General features: G+C 38.1%; 1 protein-coding gene across 3 annotated transcripts in view; it reads left to right on the forward strand.

Annotated features, from left to right (window-relative positions):
• glg1a (golgi glycoprotein 1a) overlaps nucleotides 1–13,823 on the forward strand; it is a 33,284-nt gene that overhangs the window by 15,206 nt on the left and 4,255 nt on the right. For 2 of the 3 annotated variants that reach the window (XM_048159612.1, XM_048159614.1), the window contains exons 7-26: nucleotides 97–283; nucleotides 369–580; nucleotides 1,482–1,603; nucleotides 1,990–2,091; nucleotides 3,230–3,383; nucleotides 3,516–3,560; nucleotides 4,585–4,722; nucleotides 8,056–8,142; nucleotides 8,291–8,353; nucleotides 8,458–8,571; nucleotides 8,654–8,742; nucleotides 8,879–8,996; nucleotides 9,086–9,178; nucleotides 9,256–9,393; nucleotides 10,889–11,012; nucleotides 12,834–12,976; nucleotides 13,062–13,163; nucleotides 13,240–13,347; nucleotides 13,444–13,564; nucleotides 13,638–13,744. In XM_048159612.1, coding sequence (XP_048015569.1) covers nucleotides 97–283; nucleotides 369–580; nucleotides 1,482–1,603; nucleotides 1,990–2,091; nucleotides 3,230–3,383; nucleotides 3,516–3,560; nucleotides 4,585–4,722; nucleotides 8,056–8,142; nucleotides 8,291–8,353; nucleotides 8,458–8,571; nucleotides 8,654–8,742; nucleotides 8,879–8,996; nucleotides 9,086–9,178; nucleotides 9,256–9,393; nucleotides 10,889–11,012; nucleotides 12,834–12,976; nucleotides 13,062–13,163; nucleotides 13,240–13,347; nucleotides 13,444–13,564; nucleotides 13,638–13,744 — 2,367 coding nt within the window. The remainder of the gene's footprint in view (nucleotides 1–96; nucleotides 284–368; nucleotides 581–1,481; nucleotides 1,604–1,989; nucleotides 2,092–3,229; nucleotides 3,384–3,515; nucleotides 3,561–4,584; nucleotides 4,723–8,055; nucleotides 8,143–8,290; nucleotides 8,354–8,457; nucleotides 8,572–8,653; nucleotides 8,743–8,878; nucleotides 8,997–9,085; nucleotides 9,179–9,255; nucleotides 9,394–10,888; nucleotides 11,013–12,833; nucleotides 12,977–13,061; nucleotides 13,164–13,239; nucleotides 13,348–13,443; nucleotides 13,565–13,637; nucleotides 13,745–13,823) is intronic. The other variant, XM_048159613.1, reaches the window with a different exon arrangement.

The following is a 13,823-nucleotide window of genomic DNA, read 5'->3' on the forward strand; positions in this document are numbered from 1 at the left end:
TCATCTTTTTTACTTTCTCTAGCAGTTAAAATGGAAAACAGTTAAGTTAAGTTCCAGTTAAGTTCTTCTGCTAATGCGTATCTGTGTCATGTGCAGTGCAAGGACGCTCTTTCCACTCGTCAGAAGCTAATAGCTCAGGACTACAAAGTCAGCTACTCACTGGCTAAAGCCTGCAAACCGGACCTGCGTAAATACCGTTGCAACATGGACACGGCGATGCCACGAGCGCGAGAGGCCAAGCTCTCGTACCTGCTGCTGTGTCTGGAGGCCGCCGTACATCGCGGTAAGTGCTGTGACGTGAAGTGAAGTGAAGTGGACGGACACAGATTGTGCCCCCTACAGCTTCGGTTTCCTACTCTCTCTCGCAGGTCAAACCGTGAGCGGCGAGTGTCAGGGAGAGATGCTGGACTACAGGCGGATGCTGATGGAAGATTACTCCCTCAGTCCAGAGATCGTGCTGCATTGCCGAGGGGAGATTGACACGCACTGCTCTGGCCTGCACCACAAGGGCCGGACCCTGCACTGCCTCATGAGGGTGTTCCGGGACAAAGCCATCATGGAAGGCCACTGCCAGAAAGCTGTGAGTTTAAGTGCTCGTTGTGCACGCTTGTTGGTCTGGTTGATATATATTTCTGATGCGTTCATTATTAGCAACAGGACGGTATGTCATGCCTGATATTAGTGCATTTTCAGGATAACTGCCCACTCAGCAGGTTAACACAAGTGATATTTTCTCCATTATGTCATTTTACAAACTCTTAACTGGGGATGCACCAAAATTTCAGCCTCCAAAAGTCATCGGCTGAAAATGGCATTTTTGTTTTTTTGCCAAAAATATATGCTTCCCCGTCACTCAGGTTTCACTCTCGCTCTAGCCATTATCACTGCACAGTGTGATGGTCGCTCACAGCCCGAGCATATGATCCACTCATGAAACCGCTCATGCTCATCGGAAAAAGCAAAGCCCGCTCAAATAACACGCTGACAGGAAATGTCTCTGTAGTAGGTAGACTTGTTTCTGTTTGAGATGGCCCTACTGTGCTGCAGTTGATAGTTGTTTAGAAATGGATGGATGGATGGAAAGTTGATAGTTAAATTTTGCTGTTGTAAAATAATCATATATGTTGTTTAATTGGGACATATTAATAAAAATGTAGTTGTTCCTTGTGTTAGTTTAGCAAAGGAAAAAAGGGTACAAAACATTTTTATCTACATTGTCATTTTTTTTAGTTCTTGCATTAAACATTTTGAATATACTTTGGAGTGGCTGTTTAGTTAAAATATTGATTATTGCTTATTCTGATTAAAAAAAAAAAAAACATGCATAAAACCGAGAGAATAAATATCAACAACAGGCTGTGTTTCAGTACTTCCTGTGATGAGGCCAAATTCATTTAAATCAGGAAAGAAGTCATGACATTCATGTTAAATAATGCAGCGGCTGTGATGAATGACTTTCACAACTGTACGTGTCCCATCAGATCCAGACGCTGATTCAGGAAACAGACCCCGGGGCCGACTATCGCATCGACCGCGCTCTGAACGAGGCCTGCGAGTCCGTCATCCAGACCGCCTGCAAACACATCCGAAACGGAGACCCCATGTGAGTGCGCTTGAGTTAACGGTGTGGAGAAATGATTTCTGCTGAAGCTCCCTGAACAAGTTCATCCAAAGTCAAAAGAGTCATCATGTACTCATCCTCTTCATTACAAACATGAATGTTAAACTGAACAAATAGTGCTTTTTTTAATATTTGGGATGTTTTGGATATTTTTGGTTTTGGAGCAAGGCCTGCTTCGTTGTCTCAGGCATTAGATATGACACTGCATTAATAACTCTGTGTTTTAAATATGACCAAACCAGTTTTACAATAAACTTTCCTGCATGTTGATTGATCTTGTTTATAAGTGTTTGTTCATATTTAAGTGTGTAGTCCAGCCTGAACAGGGGTATTTGTGTGTGTGTGTGTGTGTGTGTGTGTGTGTGTAGGATCCTGTCCTGTCTGATGGAGCATCTGTACACTGATAAGATGGTTGAAGACTGTGAACACAGACTGCTGGAGCTGCAGTACTTCATCTCCAGAGACTGGAAGTGAGTCACAAACCTTTTTTTTTTTTTTTTTTTTTTTTTTTAAATAAATACTAAAATTCCACAATTTCTTCCTGTGTGTCACAGTTTTAAGGAATGTTACTTGTTTGTAATGCAAGAATCATGTGGTAACATGACTGAGCACAAAATGGAGACACGGCAATTACAGTGGCAATATTTGATCATGCCAGTTAGTTTAAAGTAGAGCTGTACAATTAATCATTAAAAGAAGCGATCTCGATTCAAACACTCATGCGATCTTGTTCCTGAATGACAGCGATTCGGCTCTGTCTGTTAAACCTTTGACAAGTACGATCACAGTGAACATTCAGATCTGCGTTCTGATCCAGAGAGAGCCGTTGTCATGTAAGATATGAGACGGCTTCACAAACACACAGTATCAGTATTTCTGTCTTACAATAATTCAGATCATCACAGAAGTGCTGGAATAAAGGTTTATAGTTTGGATATAAACACTGATGTCTACGGTAGTGATAAAATAGAGTAAATCACCTATTGAAAGTGTCTTGACGCTTTAAATAATGATTGTAATAATTACATCATTACACCGGTAGGTGGCAACAAGTGACTGAAATGTCCACTGAATCATTCATTCAGGAGATTTGTTCAAAACACTGATCATTGAGCAGTGAAACAAGTGAAGTCTTAATGAGTGAGTCATTGAATCATTCACTCAACCCATTTTTTAAATAATACATTTAAATTAAATTTAAATATTTTTAAATAGACTGCATCAATTAACAGTGTTGTCAGAACCTCTAGTAAATTACATGTGATTTTGCCCTAAAAGTCTGTTGTCTAATTAGAATCAAGATCTATTTTATACAAAAAAAATCATCATTCTCAATTTATCCAGAATCTAGATTTTTTGGGGGGCTTTTTTGTTATGGTTGGATTTTGTTTAGAAGGTCTTGTTTTGTTTTTTTTTGTCTTTTTGTTTTTCATTTTGATATTTTATTTTGTTTGGTGTTTGGTTTTCTTGAGAAGGTCAAAACTACGGTCCAGGTTGGGTTCATTTTATGTCAGATTATGATCTCAAAAACTGTTCCTGTTCATATACGTGTCATAACTGAACATGAGTTGACATTTCCTCAGATATTTCCTGTGGTTGTGGTTACAGACTGGACCCCATGCTGTACAAAAAGTGTCAGAATGACGCTGCCCGCATCTGTCACACTCATGGCTGGAATGAGACCAGCGAGTTCATGCCGCCCGGAGCCGTCTTCTCCTGTCTGTACCGACACGCCTACCGCACTGAGATGCAAGGACGACGGGTACGACTAACACTCTTCCATCTTACACTAAATACACTAACTTCTGCATTGTGAACTGAAATAAATATCAGACAATAGGACATTGACACTTGAAACAGTAGCTCACCTGAGGCTTCCTAAATGCAACCATAGGGTTCATCAGAAACTTCTGAAGTAGATTCGGAAGTGAGTTTGGATGTAAGTATCTCTGATTCCTTAAAGAGCTGAATCTCACAACCCTGTCAAGAACATGTCTAGGTTGCATTTCACACCCAAAACAAAACAAAAAACTAAGAATTTAGTATTCAAACAGTTTGGCCTGTTTATGTACCATTTTATGCACTGATACATTATTTTCATGTGAATTAAGGACCCTACCTTAATTCACATTACTGTAATTCAAGAGGACAAAACATCACCGTACACACGCACACACACACACACATACTTGTACTATCATTTTTCCTACTTATATTTATTTGTTCTACCATTCATGTATCCTCTATTTATCATTATTTCATTTTTATATTAAATATAATGTCATAGTGCAGAAAATATTAACGGTACCAAAATGTAAAATCTATATATATTTATTTAGTTGTAAAATATGACCTAGTTATGCTCTCGACAGGCCTGGCGATGTTCATTCACTCTTGAGTAAACTTGTTTAGGCTACAAACGCATGCTTTCAGCAAATTTTCAGGGACAAATCAAAGTCTTCTTCCTTTACCAAGACTGAAATCACATTAATTGATGTTGTGGGCTTGAAATGATTAGTAGTGATTGACAGGAAATTAACTCCAATGATGTGGGTCTTGGGAGGTCTCTTTACACACTAATCTAAAAAACAGACATTGTTGTTTAACTTTCATGGTAACGTATCACACACACACACACACACACACACACACACACACACACACACACACACACACACACACACACACACACACACACACACACACACACACACACACACACACAGATTGCTGTTTTTAGTGATTTAGCTGAATCTGGAACTGACACTGTGTGTGTGTGTGTGTGTGTGTGTGTGTGTGTGTGTGTGTGTGTGTGTGTGTGTGTGTGTTTGTGTGTTTGTTGTGTGTTTGCGTGTGTGTGTATGTGTTTGTTTGTGTGTGAGTGAGTGAGATTAAAGGGTTGTGGGTCTGTTTGTTAGCTCAGGTGTATGTGTATCTGTGCTAATGTGTGAGTTGATCTGTAGTTGTCTCGAGACTGTAAGACGGAGGTTCAGCGGATCCTCCACCAGCGGGCCCTGGATGTGAAGCTGGACCCAGAGCTGCAGCAGCGGTGCATGACGGACCTCGGGAAGTGGTGCAGTGAGAAGACTGAACCTGGACAGGTTAAATAACTTATTTCACACTATAACTGTCACTTTTCACATGCTGTGAAAGGTTTACAGTTTTTGCAACTGTTACTAAAACTTAGGTCGTGTCAATGCATGTCCTAGCTATAAGCATTTAAATACACTTAACTTAAAGACACACTTCATGAAATTAACAAGTATAACTTATAAGAAAACAAACACAAACTACACCAGAATGGGTAACAGGGTTACACATCACAAGGCTGTATATCTACCCTACATTAAAGGTGCCCTAGAATTAAAAATTTACCTCAGCATAGTTGAATAGCAAGAGTTTAGTACATGGAAATGACATACAGTGAGTCTCAAACTCCATTGTTTCCTCCTTCTTGTGTAAATCTCATTTGTTTAAAAGACCTCTGAAGAACAGGCGAATCTCAACATAACACCGACTGTTACGTAACAGTCGGGATCATTAATATGTACGCCCCCAATATTTGCATATGCCAGCCCATGTTCAAGGCATTACACAAGGGCAGCCAGTATTAACATCTGGAGCTGTGCACAGCTGAATCATCAGACTAGGTAAGCAAGCAAGAACAAATGGCAGATGGAGCAATAATAACTGACATGATCCATGATAACATGATATTTTTAGTGATATTTGTAAATTGTCTTTCTAAATGTTTCGTTAGCATGTTGCTAATGTACTGTTAAATGTGGTTAAAGTTACCATCGGTTATTACTGTATTCACGGAGACAAGAGAGCCGTCGCTATTTTCATTATTAAACACTTTCAGTGTGTATAATTCATAAACACAACTTCATTCTTTATAAATCTCTCCAACAGTGTAGCATTAGCCGTTAGCCACAGAGCATATAACCTCAAACTCATTCAGAATCAAATGTAAACATCAAAATAAACACTGTACTTACACGATTAGACATGTTGCATGACGAACACTTTGTAAAGATCCATTTTGAGGGTTATATTAGCTGTGTGAACTTTTTTTATGTTGTTTAAGGCAAGCGCGAGCTCCGTGGGCGGGGAGCGTGAGGAATTAAAGGGCCACACACCCTGAATCGGCGCATATTTAATGATGCTCCAAAATAGGCAGTTAAAAAAATGAATTAAAAAAAAATCTATGGGGTATTTTGAGCTGAAACTTCACAGACACATTCAGGGGACACCTTAGACTTATATTACATCTTTTAAAAAAAAGTTCTAGGGCACCTTTAAGATCTCACACAATAGAGGCAGTAGGACTTGTTGAACGTATTTTCATAAATTAAAGTATCTGTTTGATCATTTTTCCTAAAATAACTGTGGTAACAGGGTTGAATGCTTGAGATTGGTGAATGCTGCCAGCAGAACAGTGTTTGTGAAAATTGAATGAGATTGGGTTCTTCCTGAAGCATGGTGAAAAAGACAGTGGTTTCTTCCTGTGCGTCTCAGTTTCAAGGAATGTTACTTGTTTGTAATGGGGGAATCGTGTGGTAACTACTGTTGCAAAATTCTGGGAATTTTCAAAGATAGAAACTTTCCATGGGAATTAACAGGGACAAAAAATGGAAATTTGCAAAATTGCAGGTTAGCCTATAACGGGGAACTTAAATGTAGTTGAAATCTTGCAGCATAATCTTGGTTAAAACAACCAGATTTATTTGTAGTAGAGTGTTGTTGTCATGCCGTCATTTTACGCCGGAATGCTTCACAAACGAGGGTCAATTCAACACAAAAGATGAACATGACGGCACATGCTAGTGGATGAGTTGAATCAACTCCACAGCAACTCCATAAATTTATCCACTAACCATTCAGAAACGTCCAGTTTCATTCTAAAAGCTGTAACTTCTTCCTGAGTCTCTCCATCAGTGTCGACTCCGGTTTGAACAATGTAAGGCTGAACACTGTTACTGACAATCCTCATTTTGGCTGCGTGAGATTCTCCAGCTTTGTTGTTGTTGAGCTGTTGAAGCTCCGCCCTCTTCTGGAAAGGGGGCGGGAGCAGCAGCTCATTTGCATTTAAAGGGACACACACAAAAACGGCGTGTTTTTGCTCACACCCAATTAGGGGCATATTTGACAAGCGATAATAAATGAACTGTGGGGGATTTTGAGCTGAAACTTCACAGACACATTCTGGAGACACCAGAGACTTATATTACAACTTGTGAAAAGGACATTATAGGTCCCCTTTAAAATGAAATGTATACACTACTGTTTTAAAGTTTGGGGGCTATAAAAATCCTGGAAAAAAATGACACCAATCTAATAATTCAGTGTACATTTGTGGTCCACAGTGTAATGCCATATAAAAAAAAAAAGACATCATTGAGTACTGCTCTATGCTCAAACACTTTCTGATGGACAAAGTCAAGCGACAGAAAACTAAATAAGCCAAGAGCACAGTACAGAACAAGACTGAACCTCACTGGTCGCATTAACTGTTTATAACTAGTATATGACCAAAAAAACAAAAACAAAACAAAACAAAAAAAGCACCAGATTGTTGCTAACGTGCTGCTAGCCTTTATCTCAGAACTAATTTAACTTCTTTAGTCATTTAACCAATGAGTCCCAAGTGTATGAAGTCTGTTCACCTCAGCTTCAGCAGTTACAGCCAATAGATCCCCAACTACGATTATGCTGGGTACAGTAAAAATGTCATTTTAAGAGATTTGTATTAGTTTACATCCATGTCTGCTTATGACCATACTAAATGTTTATGTTTGTATATGATAAAGTTTGTATAAATTATGCCAAATTTCCAATTAATCCCCTTTGATTCCTGTAAATTCTTGTTAAGTGTCCAACTTGAAATATTCCCAGAATTCCTCATCTTAACTTCCCATGGAAATTTTCCAGAAAGTTTCCACCCCTTACAACAACAGGATTGAGCATGGAGACGCAGCTAAATATTACATTGACATTATTTGATCATGCCAATTAGTTTAGTAGTTTGTTTTTTGTGTTCTTGTTTATTTATTTATTGGTAACACTTTACAATAAGGTTCAATTTGTTACTACATTAGTAACATGAACTACCATACTTCTACAGCGTTTATTAATGTTAGTCAGTGTTAATTTCAATATGTAAGTTGTATCTGTTGTAATGTGTACCTGAGCTAACAGCACCTTATTGTAAAGTGTTACTTTTTTTTTGTATGATTAGAATTTTTTTAAATATTGGACACAAAAAGGTCAACTTCTGAGAGTGGATTACTACATTCATTTTATATCAGATAATGCTTTCAAAAACACGTAATGTTCTACAAAATGACACTGATGGTGCGAGCTGCGGAGACGGTTTGAATGTTAAATTCACAGACATGAACGTTACTCAGTGTGTGTTTTGTGTGTGTCAGGAATTGGATTGCTTGCAGGATCATTTAGAGGATCTGGTCCCTAACTGCAGGGATGTGGTGGGAAACCTCACAGAATTGGAGTCTGAGGTACAAAAATATGCTTTTGTGATGTTTCACTGCTGTTTTGCTCTGAAATTAAAAACCTCAGTTTCTATATTTCGTTGCTATTGTTTTCTGCTGGACGCGAGACGTCTGCTGTGGGTTTGGACTGATTTCTGTGCGTCTGGTTTTCCAGGACATTCAGATCGAGGCGTTGTTGATTCGAGCCTGCGAGCCTGTGATCCAGTCCTACTGTCATGTAAGTCACTAATCGGTACTTTAAAGAGGGAGAGTGACGCACCAGCTTGCTCTCTTTCATCATCTCTCTCTCTCTCTCTCTCTCTCTCTCTCTCTCTCTCGCAGGACGTGGCCGATAATCAGATAGACACGGGGGACCTGATGGAGTGTCTCGTTGCCAATAAGCACCAGAAGGAAATGAATGAGAAATGCACAGTGGGAGTCACGCACTTCCAACTGGTACGTCTGTCGATCACACGCTCTCTCTTCCTTTCCAATAGTACTATTATGGCAACCGTTCGTTTCTCATTCTCATCCTCAGATCCAGATGAAGGACTTCCGCTTCTCGTACAAGTTCAAGATGGCCTGCAAGGAGGACGTGCTCAAACTGTGCCCCAACATCAAGAAGAAGTGAGTTCATCGCTGTTGTGTTTTTGTATCATGTATTGATAACATGACATTGGCTCAAAGCTACGCAACCTCTTTTAGAGGTGAATGTAATTATAACTAAAGCATGATGGGAAGGTTTTGATGGTCTGTTTACCAGGGTGGATGTGGTGATCTGTCTGAGTACCACAGTAAGAAACGACACTTTACAGGAGGTCAAAGACCAGCGAGTTTCCATGAAATGTCGCAAGCAGCTCCGAGTGGAAGAACTGGAGATGGTCAGTGCGTATTTGAACGTGTCTTAATATTTTGTAACGTTTTTATATCCAGTGGAGCTTTGATATTTGTGATTGTGTGTGTCTTACAGTCGGAAGACATTCGCCTGGAGCCGGATCTGTACGAGAGCTGTCGGCAGGACATCAAGCAGCACTGTCAGAACGTGGTCTTTGGAAACGCTCAGGTAAATCATCATCACATCTCAAGCTGCCTGACTCTAACTCTAATGATCTGCTAATCTGTGTGTTTGTTTGTGTTCAGGTGATCGAGTGTCTGAAAGAAAGCAAGAAGCACCTGACCCCGCAGTGCCATCAGAAGGTCTTCAGACTGCAGGAGACCGAAATGATGGACCCAGAGCTTGACTTCCAGCTCATGAGAGTCTGCAAGCAGATGATCCGGGTGCGAAACCTCATCGGTTACATCATAAAACAGAGTCCCTGCAGGGGGACGTCACTAATTTCACTAATTGAAGGCCATAAAAAGTATTGAATATATTAAATGGTATTAGAAAAGTCTTAATCATTTCAAGAGGTTTTAAATTTGGAGAATAAGCATTTAAACAATCTAAACATTTAGGATGTTGTATATATTAGAGATTAAATGGTATGAACATTTTATATCATGATTATTATGACCAGAATTATCTCGTGGTATTGTTAAAATGTGTTCAATGTTCAAAAAGTATTTATATTTAAAGTTTATCATTTAAAACCAACAAACGACAAATACAGTTAGCAGCACTGTGCACTTTTTGTTTGCATTTGGTTACATTAAAATAATAACATTAACAATGATGTCCAGATTTTAAATTAATAAAGATTTTGATTTAGTGACTATCTGCTAACATGTAGGCCTACATTAGTTCAAGTAACGCTTTGAAAAAGTTTTATAAAATGATAAACCTTGTATTTCAGCCTATAAACCATTTTAAAGAAAAATGATGACTGATTTTAGGCATTTTATCTGCTCCGTAAATAATTCTAGATACCTTATTATCTGAATTGTTTACATATTTAGAATGCACATTTGCTTATTTTCCATCAACCAGTTTAAATTTGCAACACACATTCAGTCCAGTTTTTGGCCTGACAAAAACGGCATACAGGCTGAATGTAAACCCACTCTCTGACAGTAGATGGCGCTTATGGAACAGCAGAAATAGAGCTGCGTCTGTAACGCTTATAAACACTAGTTTATTAGGCATTACACAGAGAGATGTAAAGAAAATGCCATCCAAACTTTTCTGAAGACAGTCCGACCCTTCAGAGATACATTCATGTAATTAATTAATTCATATAATTTCCCTCAGCACTCTTGTAAAACCTCACAGACCCATGCCACGTTTTCTTATTACGCAAAGCGAAACCTATGTATCCTGCGACTGCGTGAGACTGTTGCTTAACTTTCCTTAATGCTGGACTTGATAGTATTTACTGTGAGTCAAATTGTGGTAATTTAATACAGTTTTAACAATAATTACAATATATGAAACGGTAATACTAACCTTCGAGATTTTTATCATGGTTTATCTGTAAACCGGTAATTCCTAGTATATATCATTTTTTTAAATGAATATAACTATAGTCACTTTTGTAATTTGTAATTGTCCCTTTTCTTTAAAATGGTTTCAAAGCTGAAATTTAAAAACTAAATAAAGTTGTTTAAATCATGTTTTTTTACAGTCATTTTATGGTTTGAATTGTTCTACCCAACTCATAAAGCATTCGTTTTATTTGTGCAGGTCTTAAAAAGTCTTAAATTTGATTTTAACAACCCTGCAGAATAATGTAAAGACCCTAAAATGTAATATTGGCTTGACATTGTCTGGTTCAATATAATGAAGAACATTATAATCTTTTTTTTAATTAATTCTTTGTTCTGTTATATGTTTCAGCGTTTCTGCAGCGATACAGATGCAAAGAACCTGTTACAGTGTCTCAAACAAAACAAGAACAGCGAGCTAATGGACCCTAAATGCAAACAAATGATTACCAAGAGACAGATCACCCAGAACACAGGTACATACATACTCAAAGGCTAGCTGTTTTTTCGTCACTCACGTACTTGTCTTAAAATAAGAGTTGGTGAAACAGGGAGCCAGCTTTATTAATGTAGATCATGTAGATGGCAGATTATCATGGCCAAAATAATTTTTTAAATAGAAATTTGGAACACTCAAAATATGAGTGTAAGGAGGCGGAGAAATGGCTTGTAATAACGGTACGCAAACAACCTACTGTTGATCTGCACTTCTACCGCTCCGTCTTTTTTACTGAATCCAGAAAACTCCCACATTGGCGAGCTTAACTTTTTCTGGGAGCAGTGTCACGCTTTCGTCTGTCATCTCCTCCAGCATGATCTTGTGCAGCAGTAGTAACTATAGACTGCATCATCAACATCACCCAGAGTTAAGGAGCAATACTGCCACCTGCTGTCAACCAGTTATTGGTGCTGGATTATTTATAATTTTAAAGTGTGTGTAGTATTAACATGACATTATGAATATTTGTTTTTTTAAATCATAAAAAAAGGGAAAAAAAATTGTTTTTGTTTTATTTTATGAGCGTTATTTTATGAGCGGTTTTATTTTATTTAAATGAGTTTTTTTTTTTTTTTTTTATACCCCGTTACAAACATTTGGTAAATGTCTTAACCATTGTTGTTACCTTTTAGTTAACTATTGATCTTAGTTAACATGAACTAATAATGAACAATTGTATTTTTTTTTAAATCATATCAACAAAAAAATATTAAATGTTGTAACATGTATTGTTTATTGTTGGTTAATGTTGGTTAATGCATAAAATAATGTTAACTAATGAGTCATGTATATGAGAATATATATATATATATATATATATATATATATATATATATATATATATATATATATATATATATATATATATATATATATATATATATATATATATATATATATATATATATATATATATATATATATATATATATATATATATATATATATATATATACCCTTTTTATTTTTTTATTAACAATCATTAAATAAATATAATTTAAATCATTTGATATTAAATTTGAAATGGGTAACAGAGTTGCGAGTAACAGGGTTGAAGGTTTTGCCTATATTGCGGCAAAATATTTTCACTCTGAAGGGGCTGGTTATTTTGAGACTCAATGTTGGCTTGTAGTTAATTTAAGCAAGGGGTTTTTCAACCTCGTTACCTTTTTTGTTTTTCTTCAGCCCTGCTATAAAAAAAAAAAAAGTTTCAAAATCTAGTAATAAACATTTTCTGGTAACATTTTTCTAATAACCGTTGAATAAAAATTGAATAAATTTGCTAAAATGTATAACAGCGTTGTAAGTAACAGGGTTGTAGGTTTTGCCTAAATTGATCTTTCACTCTGAAGGTGCTGGCTAGTTTGGGACTAAATATTGATTTGTAATTAATTGAAAAGGGTTATTAAAATTTGGGAGATGTCTTGAAACTGTTTCAAAACCTAGTAACACTTGTAATTTTGTTATTAATAAACAGTCCTTATGATGCATGAATTGAAAGGAAATGATTGTTCATACAGTAGCATTAGTAACAGGTGTGAATGGTTGAGTTTGACAGCTGCAGTGAACGGAATTACATTAACTGTAATGTACTTGTTTTCCCACCATAATTGAGAAAGGGTTGAAATTGTCACTTTGAGGGTGTCGCAATTTTAATTTGATATGCCATTATTGCAATAAAAAGTGAGAGACACCAGCTTGTACCTTTTTTATATGTGTAAAGCACCTGATGTTTCTAAAGCAGCAGATGAATCAAAGAACCTCATTCCATCAATAAAGTCTAACTTCTCTGTTCTAGATTATCGCCTGAACCCTGTGCTGAGAAAGGCTTGCAAAGCTGACATCCCCAAGTTTTGCCAGAACATTCTGAACAAAGCCAGAGACGACAACGAGCTGGAGGGACAGGTCATCTCCTGCCTCAAACTCAAATACGCAGACCAGGTTCGTACCTGTAATCGCTGTGAGTGTGACGAATCGATGGCAAAGCAGCAGTGTTTCATATAACAGATTGTGTTTGTGTCTCCAGCGTCTCTCTCCAGACTGTGAGGGCCAGATCAGCGTCATTCTGCAGGAGTCAGCGCTGGACTACAGGCTCGACCCGCAGCTGCAGCTTCAGTGCAGTGAGGAGGTAACGTTCGCCATCTTAATATGACGTACGTGGACATGTTTTGTTCCTGAATGACTAATAATGAGTGTGTGGCCAGATCCCGCGGCTCTGTGCGGAGGAAGTAGCGGCGCAGGAGCAGACGGGTCAGGTGGAGGAGTGTTTAAAATACAACCTGCTGAAGATCAGCCATGAGGGCTGTAAAAAGGTAAGACTATGTTTCCAACCAAAGTTTCCATCCACCTAATGGGAAGTGGCTTGTTCGCTTGCTGACGTTGTGTCTTACGCTCTTTTCACGCTGTAGGAGGTGCTCAACATCCTGAAGGAGAGTAAGGCAGATATCTTCGTGGATCCAGTTCTGCACACAGCCTGCGCGCTGGACATTAAGCACCAGTGTGCTGCTATCCCGCCGGGCAGAGGAAGACGTGAGTCATTCTGGAAGTGATTTGATGCCAATTAAAATGTATAGATGTTAATTACTGCCCTGTGTTTGTGCAGAGATGTCCTGTCTAATGGAGGCTCTCCAAGATAAGCGTGTGAGACTCCAGCCTGAGTGTAAGAAGAGATTACAGGACCGCATTGATATGTGGAGTTACGCCGCCAAGGTGAGCAATCCCATATGCACACACAAGACCAACCCCAAAAAAATTGGGGGGAAAAAAAACTTGCTTTCAGTCAGAAGCT

The sequence above is a fragment of the Megalobrama amblycephala genome, linkage group LG15 (assembly GCF_018812025.1).
Source record: "Megalobrama amblycephala isolate DHTTF-2021 linkage group LG15, ASM1881202v1, whole genome shotgun sequence".
In the NCBI taxonomy this organism is placed as follows: domain Eukaryota; kingdom Metazoa; phylum Chordata; class Actinopteri; order Cypriniformes; family Xenocyprididae; genus Megalobrama; species Megalobrama amblycephala.